Raw genomic sequence first — 15,397 nt, 5'->3', positions numbered from 1 at the left:
TGCTGCATATTGGGCTATTGGTATCAGCAACGCCTTCGCCCTAGCGGTCATTCTGTCTATTACCTTTATTTGCCTACCTGTCAAATCAAGCCTGGATCCGACTGTTCATGCAACCTGTGGCAATCGTAATGCCCTGTGGCTTGTTCATGGCATTCTCAATATTTTAACGGATATTATGATCCTCATGATTCCAATGCCATTTGTTCGGGGCCTTCAACTTCCCAGAAAGAAGCGGTTTGCGCTATGCTGCATTTTCAGCATAGGTATATTGTAAGCTAAAGTCTTCCCCTCCCCCCCCCCCCTTATAAGCATCAAAAACATAAGAGAAAAAGGTACGACTAACCTTTATTGTGTATTTTACAATAGTGTCTGCATCGCCAGCTTTTTTCGATTGTATTACTCTCTGCAAGTCGACTTCGCCAACGACTTAACCTACACGGTCGTCGATGCCGTCCTCTGGAGTGTGCTTGAGCCCACTCTAGCAGTGACTGTGGCCTGTATGCCGACCTTGGTCCCAATCATTCGAAAATTCTCTTCTTCCTGGGGGTCAGCAGGTGATCGCTGGAGACGTCAAAACTTACCTGGCACAAAAGGTTCTTCAGGATTCAATCGCATATTCGTCGAAAATGATCAGTCAATCCTGTTAATAACATCTGTAATAAACGCAGAGGTTACAGCAGAAAGAAAGAAAACTTCTGGATGATCCGATTACTTGGTAAGTACTACTCTAGGCTTATCTTAGTAGCCTGTCAAGTAGGACGAAAATGTACCGTCCCGCTGATTTCAGCAAACATAATATCAGTCTACGGAGGGAACGGGAGGTAACCAGGTCGTGACTATTGAAACATGGAAACTGGGTCTATGATTTATGTACTAGACGAATTATCATTTTCTTGATGATTTTTCAAATGTTACATGTACATTTACATAATAAATTATTCACCCCATGGTTTTCACGTAGCCCTTTTAATAAGCGTAGTTGCACCAACATCAAATGATCTACATGCATTCAGTAATATCTCTCACATTAAAAAGGCTCCGCCACTAGTGGGTTCAATTATTGGTTACCATAGATTGATTAATCATCCAATGTTCTTGTAATGCTTATCTTTATACATATTTCACATTCAAACGTTATACACGTGCTTCATTAGATACATGTCTTGTAACAACAATGAAGCAAAAAATTGCTGAAAAAGCCTCTTGGTCGACTTGAGAGATTCCCTTCGTGACATATTCAATCTCTATATTTCCTCCTTAACGGGAGTCTATCTACTAATTGTTCCATGGTTTTATAAGCCAAATGAAGGACTTAAAAGAAAAAGGCTTTAAAACAAAACACTTAAACAACACATCTCGGAAAAATGCTTCGAATCAAGCGCTGCTTTCAGCTTTCAAGTCCTCTTCCACGTAGCTTTTGACTATCTCCCTGACTTTCTCCCACGAATTTTCCACTGTAGCCACACGAGTCTCCTTTTGCGAGAGGGCCTTGAACTCATCAGGAAGAACTTGCTCTTCGAAGTTGAAGCCGGCCTCGTTCTTCAAGGCTGACTGGACGACGTCTGAGAATTTCGCCGGGTGGGCCGTTGAAAGCGAGATATGATGTGTCTGAGGGCCAGTGCGAGCAAGCGACCGTTGTGCAGCAGTAACACCAACTGCAGAATGAGGGTCAAGGACGTATTTATTTTTCTGATAACAAGACTTGATGGTCTCTAGAGTTTCGACATCGCTCACTCGGTCACTCTCAAACGTCAGTCGACCGTTCTCCAAGATATCCTTGTGCACGGGTCCAAAGCCGCCGGTTGTTTTCAGCGACTTGTACCAAGCCAAGACTTCTTGACCGGCTTGCTTTTTGTTAAATTGGTCATTCATGCCAAGCGTGGCCGCATATTCTGCAAGCAGTCAGTACGATACCAAACGACAAGATTAGGGTTAGGTTAGGGTTAGCCCTAACCCTATCAAAGGACGAATTATACCATACCTTTTGCTAAGAACCACATCAGCCTCTCAAAGTTACTAGAGACAAGTATATCCATTGCCGGGCTATACGTCTCCTTGCAAGCGTCGGCTGTCACATTGCCATTAGACTTTGCATCTTGAACGCCGTTCTTCTCATATCGGCCAGTTGTCCAGAACCGATGTAGAATATCATTCCTTTAGCAAAGTCAGCCATTTTTCTCTCAAGTCGAAAAATCTTTAAATCTCATTTTGAGATCAAAAGATGTGTAAAGAAAAACGACTGGTATCTCTGGCTACTTACTCATTTGTGGCGACTATGAATCGGCTGTCAGTAAACGGCATTTGAAAAAACCAAAAAGAATTTGGGAGAAACACGTACCGACTAATTTGTCTGCTGGCAGGCCCATCTTGGTTGCATAATAACCCGCGAGGATGTTCCCGAAATTTCCAGTGGGAGTGACGAATCTGACTTTGTCTCCCAATTTGAACGACGATGATTTTCGAACAAGCGAGAAGTACGAATACCAGTAAAAGACGATTTGTGCCAAGACGCGACTCGCATTTATTGAATTGACGGCACCGAGCTTCAGTGTCTGGTTTGTATCAGCATCGCCAAACAAGGTCTTGACAATGTCCTATTGCAATGTTAACTTGTGTCCCCACCCTTTTTTTTTTTTTTTTCAAAATTCCCGGTACATACTTGACAATCATCAAAGGTTCCCGTCACAGCAAGGTTGTGAACGTTGCTGTCTGTACAGGTTGTCATCTGCGCCTCTTGGATAGGGCTGATGCGGCCCTTGGGGTGTAAAATGACCACCGAGACATCCTTCTTGCCTCTAAGACCATAGATAGCGGCGGAGCCAGTCTATATTCACATGAGCACTCTCTTCAAGTCATGTTTTCACAAGGGAAACTCACATCGCCGCTCGTGGCGCCGACGACCGTTAGATGGTGCCTGTCTGCAGGTTGTTAGTTCGGCCCAACCAACTATATCTCCACCAACTGCATTCCCACCAAGCCGTGGTCTTCAAGGGCCTTTGTGAGCATACCTTTTCCTTCTTTTCCGTGGTTCTTCCTCACGAGGAAATATTCGAAAAGATTTCCTAGAAACTGCAAAGCGCCTAGTCTTGTATCAGCCCAAGTAACAAATCAAATTGGCCAGACACGACGCACAGTCCTTGAAGGAGTAGCTTGGGCCATGGAATAGCTCGAGGAGATATAGGTTGTCGTCCTGTAGGTGTACCAACGGTGTAACCTCTTCTTCACGGAAGGTCGAGTAACTTCGATCAATGATCTCTTTTAGGTCTTCGGAGGGGATCTCGGAGCTCGATATATAAAGGCTGAATATCTCGAAAGCAAGTTCCTTGTAGGAAAGGTCTTTCCAACTTTGCTGAAATTTGGGTGTTAGTCTCTGATATCGAATATTTGTTCGAATGAAAGGCCCGGTATCGGGCAATTGGCATCCAGGCCACAATCCGAGATGAAGGTTTTGTAACGTACCCAGTCGGCTGCAATTGGGATTTCATGAGGCAAGAAAAGACCACCGTCGGCAGCGAGTCCCTTCAGAACAACGGTTTCGAACGAGAGCTTGAACCAGATCAGCAGGGAATCAATGCGCAGCACATGTCTACCAGTCTCACGTCGTAGTCCCCGCCCCTTGTAGAAAGGTATCTCTGCGACTCCGTCGGAGCCGCACCTGCGGATTCGTTCGCCATGATGCTGTAATTGTAATTGTAGTTGTAGTTGTCTGTCTTTGCTGACAGCTTTGCAGGTTGGAAATTTTTGCCCCTCTGCGGGCTCGGCGGGGTGAGTCACCGATCCCGGAGGCGGCAAGACGCAGACGCGCGATGCCCCACGTGATGCCAAGCATCAGCCTAGCCCGATATGGCTGTTTGCTTATGAATAAAGTCATAACGAGATGGCTGATCCCCTTGAAATTATTCAAATTAATTTTAAACTATTACTACTGTTATAGTATTTCGTCAGCAAGGAGGAGTAATTTTTGTATTATTACTGTTCTAATTATTAGCGTATTAGTACTCCGTAAGCGTGGCTTTAAATAGACCCGTGGGTGACATGGGCCAAGTAGTGTACATAGCGTCTCTTCATCAACAATTACATACCAGTAGGATGTTACATTTGGTGACCGTGTAGCGCCCGTGAACTCTGCTCCGTACATACCATACGGTCTAATACAGGGGTTCGGCCCCTTTACCGACCATATTACGGTTACAGCAAAGCTAAATGTCATCCTTCTCGCCGAAACAATGTGCCGATGACCGAACGTTCAATTAACCCAAAAATAACTTGTAAATAAGCTCCTTATAAGGCAGGCCATGTGCTTGTTGGCTGGGGCAGCATACGGAGTACCATACTCCGCACTGTGAGTAAATATTATTCTCGATGAAGCTCTGCTATCTTGGCGAGGCTGCGGCGCTGCTGCTGAGCCACAGCTCGCTAGCAAGAGCAGCGCTGCCCAGCAACACCACCTCATGGCAGCAATATGTGTATGCGCCGTCGGAGAGGCGTCTCACGCCCGTCGCGGTGCTGTCAACCACGGGTAACGTGACCAACGCCGAGGCGCTGGTGTCTGGCTCTGGCATCGCAACCTTCAACCGCACGGCCGTGCAGACCTCGTTCCCCTCGTGGCCATCAGGCACCACGGCGCAGGCGTCCTCAGAGGCCGGGTCCAACACAGTCAATGGCGCAACACGCACGTACTATGCCAACAATGCGATTGACGGCGACCTGACCACCTTCTGGAACGATGCCACGGCTGGCGAATACCCGGACACGCTGACCATCACGGCGCCGTCCGCCGTCACGCTGGACGGCGTCACGCTCGAGAGCGTGTCGGACGGGGTGCCTGTTGACTACACGATCGAGACGTGGGATGGGTCCAACTGGAACACGGCCGGCTCGGTCACAGGCAACAATGGCACGCGGTCGCGCGTCGCTTTCGACTCCCAGATCTCAACCACCCAGGTGCGTCTGACGGTGACCCAGGCCCAGTCGCTCGGGAACGGTGAGTACTCGCGCGTGGCCGAGCTGTGGCCGGGGCTGGTGGCCGATGATTCGGTAGCAGAGGCCGTGCTGGATTTTGGCCAGAACGTCGTGGGCTTTCTCAGCATTGAGTTTGTTGGTGCCTCCAACAACGCGCCGGGCATCGAGCTCGCCTTTTCCGAGAGTCTCGAGTACCTGACAGACACGTCGGACTTCACCCGGTCAGACAATGGGGACAAGATCACCCAGGGCACCGACCACATCGCCGTGCCCGAGGCGCCCACCAACTGGACCGATGCCCTAGGCTGCACGTACAACGGGGAGCAGGTGTGCTCAGACGGTCTGCACGGCTTCCGCTACCTGAAGATCAGCATCGACACGCTGGCGTCGGACGACAAGTACAGCACGCCGTCCGGCTGGGTCGACATCGCCTCGGTCTCGCTCAACTTCACCGCGTATCTGGGCACACCAGCCAGCTACAGTGGCTGGTTCGAGTCGTCGGACACGGCACTGAATCAGTACTGGTATGCGGCCGCGTACACCAACGAGATGACCATCGACACCTTCCTGCTCGACACGGTTGACGTGCGCAACACGGGCAACCAGACGCTGGAGGGCAAGACGGTGCTGTTTGACGGCTCCAAGCGCGACCGCGACCCCTATGTGGGTGATATTGCCGTCTCGGGTAAGACTTCGTACCTGTCGCACCAGGACACCGCGGGCGCCGTCTACAATGTGCTGGCCGATCTGGGCGATCACCAGAGCTCGAACGGCTGGATCCCGCCCGCCTCGCTCTTCAACTACGGCGTGAACCTGTTTGACTACCCGTTCTGGTGGGTGGTCAGCTTCTGGGACTACATCCTGTACACTGGCGATGTCGACCCGGTGCGGCCGTACTACGGCAACCTGCAGAACCTGCTGGACAACTGGGTGCCCACTGTGACCGACAGCGCCACGGGCTTGCTGAACAAGAGCGACAGTCAGGGCTGGGGCGATTACGGCTTCCTGTCGCGCTACGGCATTGTCACCTACTACAATGCGCTGTACGTGCTCGCGCTGCAGGACGCGGCCAAGATCGCGAACCTGCTCAACGAGACCAGCGATGCTGAGAAATGGCTACAGCAGGCCGACACCATCTCGCAGGCGATAAACGACAACCTGTGGGACGCTAGCGTGGGCGCCTACGTCGACGAGCTCGGCGGCACACGGCACGCGCAGGACGGCAACGGCATTGCGGTGATCGCGGGCATCGCCAACAGCACCCAGGCAGCGTCAGCGCTGGGCTATCTGGCCGACAACACGGCCAAGTTCTGGGGCAACGCCTTTATGGACGACGACTCGTTGGGCAGCGGCACATCAGACCGGGTGTACGCGTTCATCTCGTACTTTGACCTGGACGCGCGCTTCCTGATCGGTGACTCAGACTCGGCACTGGACGAAATCCACCGGCTGTACGGCACGATGATCCAGAGCGACCCGGGCATCACCTTCTGGGAAGGGGTCGGCACCAATGGCAGCGCGTACGAACAAGCCTTCACCTCGCGCTGCCACGGATGGTCGACAGGCGTGTTGCCGGTGCTCACTCACTACGTGTTGGGCCTCAAGGCCACGGGGCCTGGCTACGAGACCTTCTCGATCCAGCCGGCCTTCCCGACGAACCTGACCTGGGCGCGCGGCCAGGAGGCCACGCCGCACGGCGATATCTATCTCGAGTGGACAGCCGACGACGACAACACGCGCACCATCACCTTTTCCTCGCCCGCCGGCACCCTGGCCAACGTGACTGTGCCCAAGGCCAGCTCGGTCTCGCTTGATGGGGACGTGCTGTGGTCGTCTTCGAACCAGACCAGCGGCGGCGACGGCGTCGCTGTGGGGGATAATTTTGTGACTCTCATCGATGTCGCGTCGGGCAACCACACGGTTGTATCCAAGTGATTATCATTTCGTTTTATGTGCATATCAGTTGTATATGACACCTGTCTAGTCCTGCCAGTTTATTATTTTTTTTATGTAAATATCAGTTGTATTATACTCATCTAGTCCTGACTTGTACATGTCTGTAAAGTTGTATTGAGTAAGCAAATGAACATCTAGTAAGATCATTTATGTCCTGTAGGCTGTGTATAAGTTAAGTATCCAGATGTCTACAGGCATCAATTGATATGGTTCAAACATGTACATTTAACACGGTGCCATTGGCTCTGTGTTGTTCGTATATTTACAGTATAAATAGGGCAACCTACAGTCACGTGCAAGCAAACAAAGAAAACTGTTCTTACTAGAGAACCACACGAATCCCTTACACACAGCCAACCTAGTCATTCATACCAAGAAATGCTGTCTCATACGGTTATCCAGAGCCCTAATAGCTAACCTACTTCGTCCAGTTTAACAATATCTAGTATACTACTGGGTCACCGCGAGCGCGGCGATCAACGCGTCCAGGGCGGCACCCTGGGTGACCACATTAGCTGTGGTATACGGCCCAGTCCAGTCGGTGCCGAGGTTGCACTCGGAGGTACCGCTGTTATCTTCGATATCCAAATCGTTGTTCCAAATACTCTGGGCGTTGGTGGTGATAAAGTCCTTCCAGTTGTCGTGCGGGGAGGCCAGCTGCAGCTTGCGCAGACCACGCATATACGCTCCCTTGAACATCGCTATCGTCCCGTCACAGTCGCCCGACAGGTCGCAGTAGTCGTGTAGGATGCCCTGATCCGTCGTGACGGGCGAGCCGGCCGCGGTCGATGCGTTGGCCAGCAGCGCTCCCTGTTCCAAGTACGTTTCATTGCCTGTCGCCTTGTACAGCTCGGCCGCGGCGCCCAGAATCACCCCCTGGTTGTACGTGAACTGGAGGCCGACTGGCTTGCAGCTGTCGGTCTTGTTCACTCCGTCGTACACTAGGTAGTTGCCGTCCACGATGCCCACGTCGAAGAACCAGTTCCAGCCTTCCTCGGCGCGACTGAGATAGCCGGGCGATTGATCCGGCCCCGTGCGTGCTGCTAGCCCGGCTGCCAGCTCGATGTACAGTCCTATATATCTTCATCAGTCGTTGCACCCCAAAAAGAAGACAACAAAAAACGCACCATTCGAAATGGCAGCCACATAACTCTGCGCCTTATCCCACCAGATCCCGCCACACGGCGTGCCCAACCCGCCGACAATGTCCTGGTAGATGATTATGGCCGCCTGCAAGTAGGTCTGATTGCCCGTAACGTCGTACACGTCGAGAAATGCATTCCCCCACCAGCCTTCGTCGTCGTAGAACCCGTTTATAAAGTGCGGAGATGGTCCATATCCCGTCGCTGTTTGGAAGGTGTTCACAAACACATCGCCGTGTTGCGCCAGGTAGTCCGAGTCTAGCGAGGTCAGAGTGGCCAGTGATGACAGGAAGTTGCCTGACTGCCACCACAAGTCTTTGCCCCAGAGGCCCGTGTTGTCGGTCTGGTAGTACCGCATCAGTTGGTCCCTTTTTTCTTCTCATTAGTTCTAACCTCAAACTAACTGAAAAAGAGGAAAAACCAACGCAGCACAGACAGCATTTTGCTGGTAACTCGACGCATCGCGTTTGGCAATCGTGGGCTGCGCCGTAGTCAACCCGAGACCGGCCACGAGGGCAAGCCCGATAGACAGTGGTGGTGACATGTTGAGGATGTCAGTATGTTCAAAGACCCATTCCAAGAAACCATGTCTATTCAGGGAGCTTCTTATATGTGGTACGTACCATTTTAGGGCTGAGAAAAATAAGCACCACAACCCTAATCGCGGACCCCAATTTTACTTCCCACTAGTGTGAATTTGTTTTATGGGGGGGAGATTGTACGTAAGAATCTAAATATATGCAGAGTCATACAATGTCGGCCGCTAGCTACCGTCGTATCAACTCAAAAAGGAGAAGAGAAAGCATTAATATCTCCAAACTAGCTATAGACTGGTATAGTAGTATAGTGTATGAATTAAGCTTCTCGCTGTGACATGCAAAGCCAATAGATAAATCCGCTGTATTGTTTCGTCGATCAACCCGGAAACCATTCGGTATGAATTAGCCCGAGCTAGGTCCAAATTCTAATTCTGCCCCATAGTTTTAAAATTAGATTGTAATTTAAATGCAACCTGCATAAAGCTGACAGCACTGTCCATTCTATGGTCAATACTACTAGTCTCCAATCAAGCAGTCCTAAACTCTAAGAAAACAATGCCATTGCCGATCCTGCTGTCTACCTTCTGACCTCTCGGTCCCCATCAGTAGGCTATATATAGAGTTAGTTCAATATTCGATGATTCGTCACTCGACTAGGTCACATCATGTCTAGCCGCTATGGTCTCGCTGACTAGTGCTGCCTACGAAGACAGGTACCAGTGGAATACTGTCTAGCAATGAAGTATTAGAGGTGACTTTAATGTTGATATCCTTTATATACATGTATTTCTTGGAATAACTAATATCACCTGCATAAAAGTCCCATGCTTCTATGGTTCACTTAATATACGATGCTCAACTTGTAATTTCCCCCCGTGGCTGAGACCTGCGTCAACCCGGTCGATGCATTGAACACGGGTTGGAGGGTCGAGGTGCCATTCCAACTAACCTGAGGCTGTTTCGACTGCGACGGCAGCAGCACCACGCCTGAGGTGTTTTGTGGCACATCAAACTCGAGCGTGTATCCGGTCGAGTTGGTGGAGTTGGTGAGCGCCCACTTGGCCGAATACTTGCCCAGTGGCGTAGTAAATCCTCCTTCGGCCGAAGTCAAGTCTCCAAACTGCGGCTCCAGCGTCCACTGACTGCCACCGGGGGCCGTGGGACGCAATCCCACGATGTACGACACCAGGGCGTCCGTGGGTCCCGTGCTCCAGGCGTGCGAGTGCGAGGTATACGTGCCACCTTTGTTGTAGCCACTATCGCGGTACTCGAACGAGCCGTCCACATTGTACCCCTCCAAAATCGTGCTCTCCGTGCCGTACGGGTTGTTCAAATACCATCCCCAGCTGAGACGAATCAGATCTAGAGCATTCTGCGTCTCTCGAATCGCCAGATGGCCTTTGATCTCATAGCTCTCAATGAAGGGCACGATAGTGCCTGGGCACTCGGGAGTCTCTGCTCCAAAGGTTCCCCAGTTGGTCAGCAGTTGGTTGCTAATATTCGTGCCGTAGGAAGCGTCCGCTCCGTCAAAATACAATGCCATACTATTTCCATCTTCCGGGTAGACGCTACTGTCCGTGGCCGTATTTTTGAATGCCCTTTTCCCCCTCTTAGCTTTAAATCAAATGAATATGAATAGAAAGGGGGCAATGTCTTACCCGACACTCGAGTCCCAGTTATAGGACTCGCTGTTGATAGCAGCCTTCAACGTGGCAGCCAGGCCCTCCCAAGTAGTGGTCAAAGAAGGTTGACCCAACCATTCAGCCAATTTCGCTCCAGAAATCAACGTCCGATACAGCAACATGTTGCCCGTGGTGCTATATCCAGACTCGGTAGAAGTTCGGCCCCAGCCAATGCCGCCAGTGACATTGATCAACCCAGTTGTGTCGATTTTGCTCGTAATGAAGGTCATGGCGTTTTGGTATCCTGTCCAGACCGACGCCAGCCAGTCCAGATCGTTACTGTACAGCACATAGTCATGCGTGGCAATCATCGAGATCATGTGATACGTATCAGAGCCAGACATTCCGATGGGCGGGCCAGCTGCAAAAAATTCTCCCGAGGTTTGCTGGTAAACGATCAGTATACTTTAGCCCTAAGCATAATTAATTGATATACATATGAAGAATCTCACCTGGTTGGAATAAACGGACGTCAGCGTGTTTTGGACGGATTCAAGATCACCAGTGCCAATCAGCACGCTGGGGACCGAGATGCCCAGGTCTCCGGACCAGATGGCACGATCACGTTTGGCACCGTCCACCACGACAGAAGAACTATTGGCCAGCACTGCACTGTTGAACCATCCACTGGCGGGCGGCGGCCACACGCGACCGGTGTCTGGCGGAATGGTATTCGTCTGAACTGTGTAAGTGCAGGCGTACCAGATGCGATTCAACAGGCTGTCGCTGGAATGGAAATACCCGCCGTATGCTTGCAGGTTTGACCAGGTCGGCTGGAATGCGAGTTCGAGCTCGATCCCGGTGATGTTGACACTCAGTGGCGCACTTCCTGCGATATTGAAGAGCGTGAGGTACCGGAACCCACCGCGCAAGTTACCCAACGGCAATGTGTACGTGCCGTCGGCCGCCGTAGTAGACGAAATATTCTGATACTGGAAACCATCGGTGCCGCTGCCCCCGTTGGAGCTGTCCGAGGTTGATCCGGTGAAGTTTTTGGCCTCTGTGAACGCCAGCCCCAGAGTGCCGTCGCCAGATGCCGTGTAGTTGAGGGTCACAATACCGCCAACTTCCTTGCCAAAATCAAACACCAAAAGGGCGTCGTCTCCGATGAGACTGGAATCGCCGGGGTAGCTCGACACTACATTATTGCTCGAGTCGAGGATGCTAACAGGAGCCAGCGTCCGCGAGGTGGGAGAATACGAGTTGGCTTCCCAAGGCCCTGAGAATGATGGTTCCAGAGGGCCGGTGCAGTCTGAGCCTTGCCAACATCCTCCCCCCAGGACTGGAGAAGTCAGGAGGGCATGATAGAGTAGGCTTCGTGTGGGTTTGACGAACACCATTCTGTGTTTTTCCTGTGTTGCTTGGGGGACAGCAGTGATCACAAAACCTGACCACAAAACCACTCTGCCCTTTTTATTGTTTCATGTTAAAAATCGAAGAGTCGGATGCAAGCTATATGATAATTATCATATTTTTGCCAACTCTTCTTTCCATCAACGCTAGAACGCAAGTGTCCAGTATTCCGTTCGGTATCGTACCCGTAACGAGACTACCGCCTTAGCATATGTCACTTCAACCTCAAATTAACTTTAGGCCCGAAAACATAAAATAAAAATAAACCAACCCCCAAACTTATTGCAGAGGTAAACGATCAAAATTACAAACTAGTATTACACAAGACGTGAGATCATGACCGATCTGACTGAAGCAGCGAAACTAATTAAGATCACATGTAACATATGGTATGTGTATCGGGGACAGCTACCCCGAAAGCCGAACACTCTAACATCCAGGGGTAACGTCAATGTGAACCTCATCCCTTGTTATTTTGCGACTCACTTCAAGTTGAGCGAAGAAAAAAGATTCGCCAAGCTCATTTGTCGAAATATCAGTAGTACTCCGTACAATGGCGCAGCCACAAGCTGACACAAGTTACCTTTTTCTCGTCATTCAATTCAGGCACCGACCACTTGAATAATGAAGTGGCTTTTGGCCAAACCATCTAGTCTTGCGGTACATACGGACTAACAATTGGACCTATCCACGATGAACTGGTGTTGATTTTTGAAACCAAACCTGCTGACTCACAAAGTTTACGGGGTAGTGATTTTCTCGGAATCTCCGATCAACAATAGTCAATATGTACCATGTAGATGAGTTTTTGGTGTCTTTTGTATAATCTAATTTATAAAATCTTCTCGTCTGCCTTTCATCATTTCAATATGGTCTCCAAGAATTTCTCATCAAGGACCAACAGCGGTGGTAAATTTAGTTTACAAAATACATTCACGTGGTTTCATTCTATCGGGCATATTTTCGTTCTTTCATAATTCACTTGTGGTCATGACTTTTATTTTGCCATTTTCAGTGTCCTTAATCTTATGTTATGGGGAATGTTGCCCACTTATCCACCAAAGATTGTATGTTCAGAAACCATATAGTGTGTAGTCTTATGGCCGCGTTCCCAAAAGATGCATATACACATAAAAGAACACTGGAGAATTTGTGTCTTCCAACGTACCCAATTATCCACGCGCCACTATCCTTACCCAAGCGGCCACATATTAGAATTATTAAATCACCTTTCAGTGTGAACCGCTCGCCAGTTGTAAATATTTGATACATTTATTCTACAAAAATTTCTAATACATTACAATTACAATATATACAGGAATCGCTTGAAATCTTAGTATTCTGATTAGAAACTAAGAATCTATAGTAATACCTGTAGCGTAACGTGTCTAAGAACTTACATAGATTTGTCAGTTCATATTGCAGTGGGGAACCACTGCATTGGAGTGGCTTTCCCGGGTTCCGATTACCTTCTTTATTTCTTATGTGGTTTTCGATTCTTTATATGCGACATGCAAAACGGAGCGAAGAATGGCGACAGTCTTTTTAGTGAATTGAACTTGATTCATTTCAGAAAGTCTTTTATTATTAGGGTTCCATGTGCACCCTGCCTGCTTGCAAACAAGTAACGGTTCGATATACAACCCTGCTGCGTCTCACACTGGCACATTTCACGGGACGGTCCTATCTTCCACCACAATATATGGTAGTTAATATACTTAGGAAGCTTTCATGATTGTTGTAGAGAAGCTGGCACGAAGGGCTGACGATATATATGGATTAGCTGAATGTGTATAGACACATCTCTCACCAATTGATATATATACTAAGAAGTGATTTTACCGTACTTCTAGCATTGAACTAAGCACCCATTCAGTCTTACGGTTTTTCTGCTTTCCGGCCGCATCATCTTCTCGCTCATGCAGGGGTAATAATATAAGCTCACTAGCCAGCTTTAAGGCTTCTAGGCGCGTTAAATGACGTCAGTGATCATAAAATTTTCTTAGTACATTACAATCCACTTTATACAACCTTATTAATTAGCTTACAGACTTCTCAGGGGTGTCAAATCAATACGCACAGGCAGGCCTTCATTAATATATTACAATCTACTTTATATAACCTCACTAATCGGCTTGCAGGTATCTCAAGTGCGTCAGATCAACCTCACTGCAGGTAGGTAAGCTATTAACTCAGTCAAATCGGTCAAGTAGATGTGCATAGATCTTAATACAGTATCAAACTGGTTACATCGGCCTCGCTGCAGGTACACTTATATAACCTTACTAACCAGTTTACAGGCTTAGTAAATCTGTCAAGTCAGTCTCGCTACAAGCCTGCAGGCCCACTGAATACACTGTCAAATTGGTCAACTTAGCCATGCTGTAGGCCGGTAAGCCTTTTAACTTCCTAAGTAAAGTTTTCAAATCAGTCAAATCGGTATACACGCCTTAGTATACTATCAAATCAGTCAAATTGGTCTTTCTGTAGGTGCGCTTTATATAATCTCACTAACCAACAAATGGGCTTAGTAAATCAGCTAAATTAGCCGTACTATAGATATATAAACCCACTGAGTATGCTGCTAAATTGGTCAAATAAGTATACATAGACCTCAGTATACATGTACAATACCAGCTTTTGGGGGGCCGGGATACCGTTCAGCAACGTTGCGGCAACGTTGACAGGCTTGGTAACGGTCATATAACCGGATTTAATTAGAAGATGGCATTATTACTGTTACATTATTAATACGTCGCTAATTTGTTTACTGTATCAGTGTTTTAATATGTAATATAAAACTGCAACCTATCCAATTTCACTAATTTTTGCAATGTATCAAAATATTGATATATATCAAAGTTGCAACCATTCTACAGCCATGTAACTTATATAGGAAACTAATGAAAACAGATTTTTTGAATTAATAGACCTATAAAATAAACTAGACACCACGTGCACACATCAACATGTTTATGCTAAGAGGGTTTACCCTAGTAAATATATATATCAACACCACCCTCAGAGATATATATATAACCTCCTCTCACAGCCAACGGTCTCACTAATCAATACGCGCAGGCAGGCCTTGCTGTGAGCTTCTTGAGTACGCTGTTATATTGGTCCTGCAGACCTTGGTGCAGGCCTTCCTGTGACTTCTCAATTTTTAATTAGAATACAAAAAATACAAGCGATTTCTATATAAATTGTAATTCAATTTACAATGTGTCAGGAAATATAAACATATCAATTTTCTGCAATGTATCAGATTTCTGCAACTTGCAAGTGGTTTGCAACCATTTCAGACTTTGTAATGTCGCCATATTACTAATACGTTGCAAAAAGTCACTACGCTTAGAAAGCTGGATATGTAGTGACATTTGCAATGGTAAGACGTGTGTAGTCTTATTGATATGTTGCATACCCACACAACGTCGCCGCAACGTTGCTGAACGGTATCCGTGTTCCTGCATTTTCCGGTATTGTACTGTTGAACCAGTCAAATCAGCCTCACCGTAGGTGCACTTTATATAATCTCACTAACCGGCTTGCAGGCTTGGTAAACTAGTCAAATTAACCCTACTACGGGCTAACTAACTTATTAGCTTCGTTGTAGGTACACTTATATAATAATCAGCTTATAAGCTTGCAGGCTTAGTAAACCAATCAAATTAGCCTCACTACAGCCCTACAACCCTACAGGCCCACTAAGTACACTGTCAAATGGGTCAAATCAATACACACAAGCCTCGCTACATATGCA

The 15,397-nt window shown here is 48.2% G+C and overlaps 4 protein-coding genes across 4 annotated transcripts; 1 reads left to right on the top strand and 3 right to left on the bottom strand.

Moving 5' to 3' along the window:
* Positions 1-1,374: 1,374 nt before the first annotated feature.
* TRUGW13939_05101 (uncharacterized protein) lies at positions 1,375-3,674 on the bottom strand (the record flags this gene model as incomplete). Its single annotated transcript, XM_035488266.1, has 10 exons — positions 1,375-1,892; positions 1,982-2,154; positions 2,261-2,273; positions 2,339-2,594; positions 2,660-2,824; positions 2,878-2,918; positions 3,009-3,080; positions 3,133-3,349; positions 3,460-3,546; positions 3,600-3,674. 10 exons carry the CDS (start codon positions 3,672-3,674, stop codon positions 1,375-1,377), a joined length of 1,617 nt encoding a protein of 538 aa, XP_035344159.1.
* A 688-nt stretch (positions 3,675-4,362) lies between these two features.
* Positions 4,363-6,897, top strand: TRUGW13939_05100 (uncharacterized protein; the record flags this gene model as incomplete). The annotated part of the gene is made up of 1 exon (XM_035488265.1): positions 4,363-6,897. One exon carries the CDS (start codon positions 4,363-4,365, stop codon positions 6,895-6,897), a length of 2,535 nt encoding a protein of 844 aa, XP_035344158.1.
* A 471-nt stretch (positions 6,898-7,368) lies between these two features.
* Positions 7,369-8,604, bottom strand: TRUGW13939_05099 (uncharacterized protein; the record flags this gene model as incomplete). Its single annotated transcript, XM_035488264.1, has 3 exons — positions 7,369-7,991; positions 8,046-8,428; positions 8,486-8,604. The coding sequence occupies 3 exons, from the start codon at positions 8,602-8,604 to the stop codon at positions 7,369-7,371; spliced, it is 1,125 nt and encodes a 374-aa protein (XP_035344157.1).
* An 836-nt stretch (positions 8,605-9,440) lies between these two features.
* Positions 9,441-11,621, bottom strand: TRUGW13939_05098 (uncharacterized protein; the record flags this gene model as incomplete). The annotated part of the gene is made up of 3 exons (XM_035488263.1): positions 9,441-10,197; positions 10,258-10,667; positions 10,734-11,621. The coding sequence occupies 3 exons, from the start codon at positions 11,619-11,621 to the stop codon at positions 9,441-9,443; spliced, it is 2,055 nt and encodes a 684-aa protein (XP_035344156.1).
* Positions 11,622-15,397: the final 3,776 nt, after the last annotated feature.

Source organism: Talaromyces rugulosus, chromosome III, assembly GCF_013368755.1.
Source record: "Talaromyces rugulosus chromosome III, complete sequence".
NCBI classification, from domain to species: Eukaryota; Fungi; Ascomycota; class Eurotiomycetes; order Eurotiales; family Trichocomaceae; genus Talaromyces; species Talaromyces rugulosus.
This window is presented reverse-complemented; position numbering and strand designations above follow the sequence as displayed.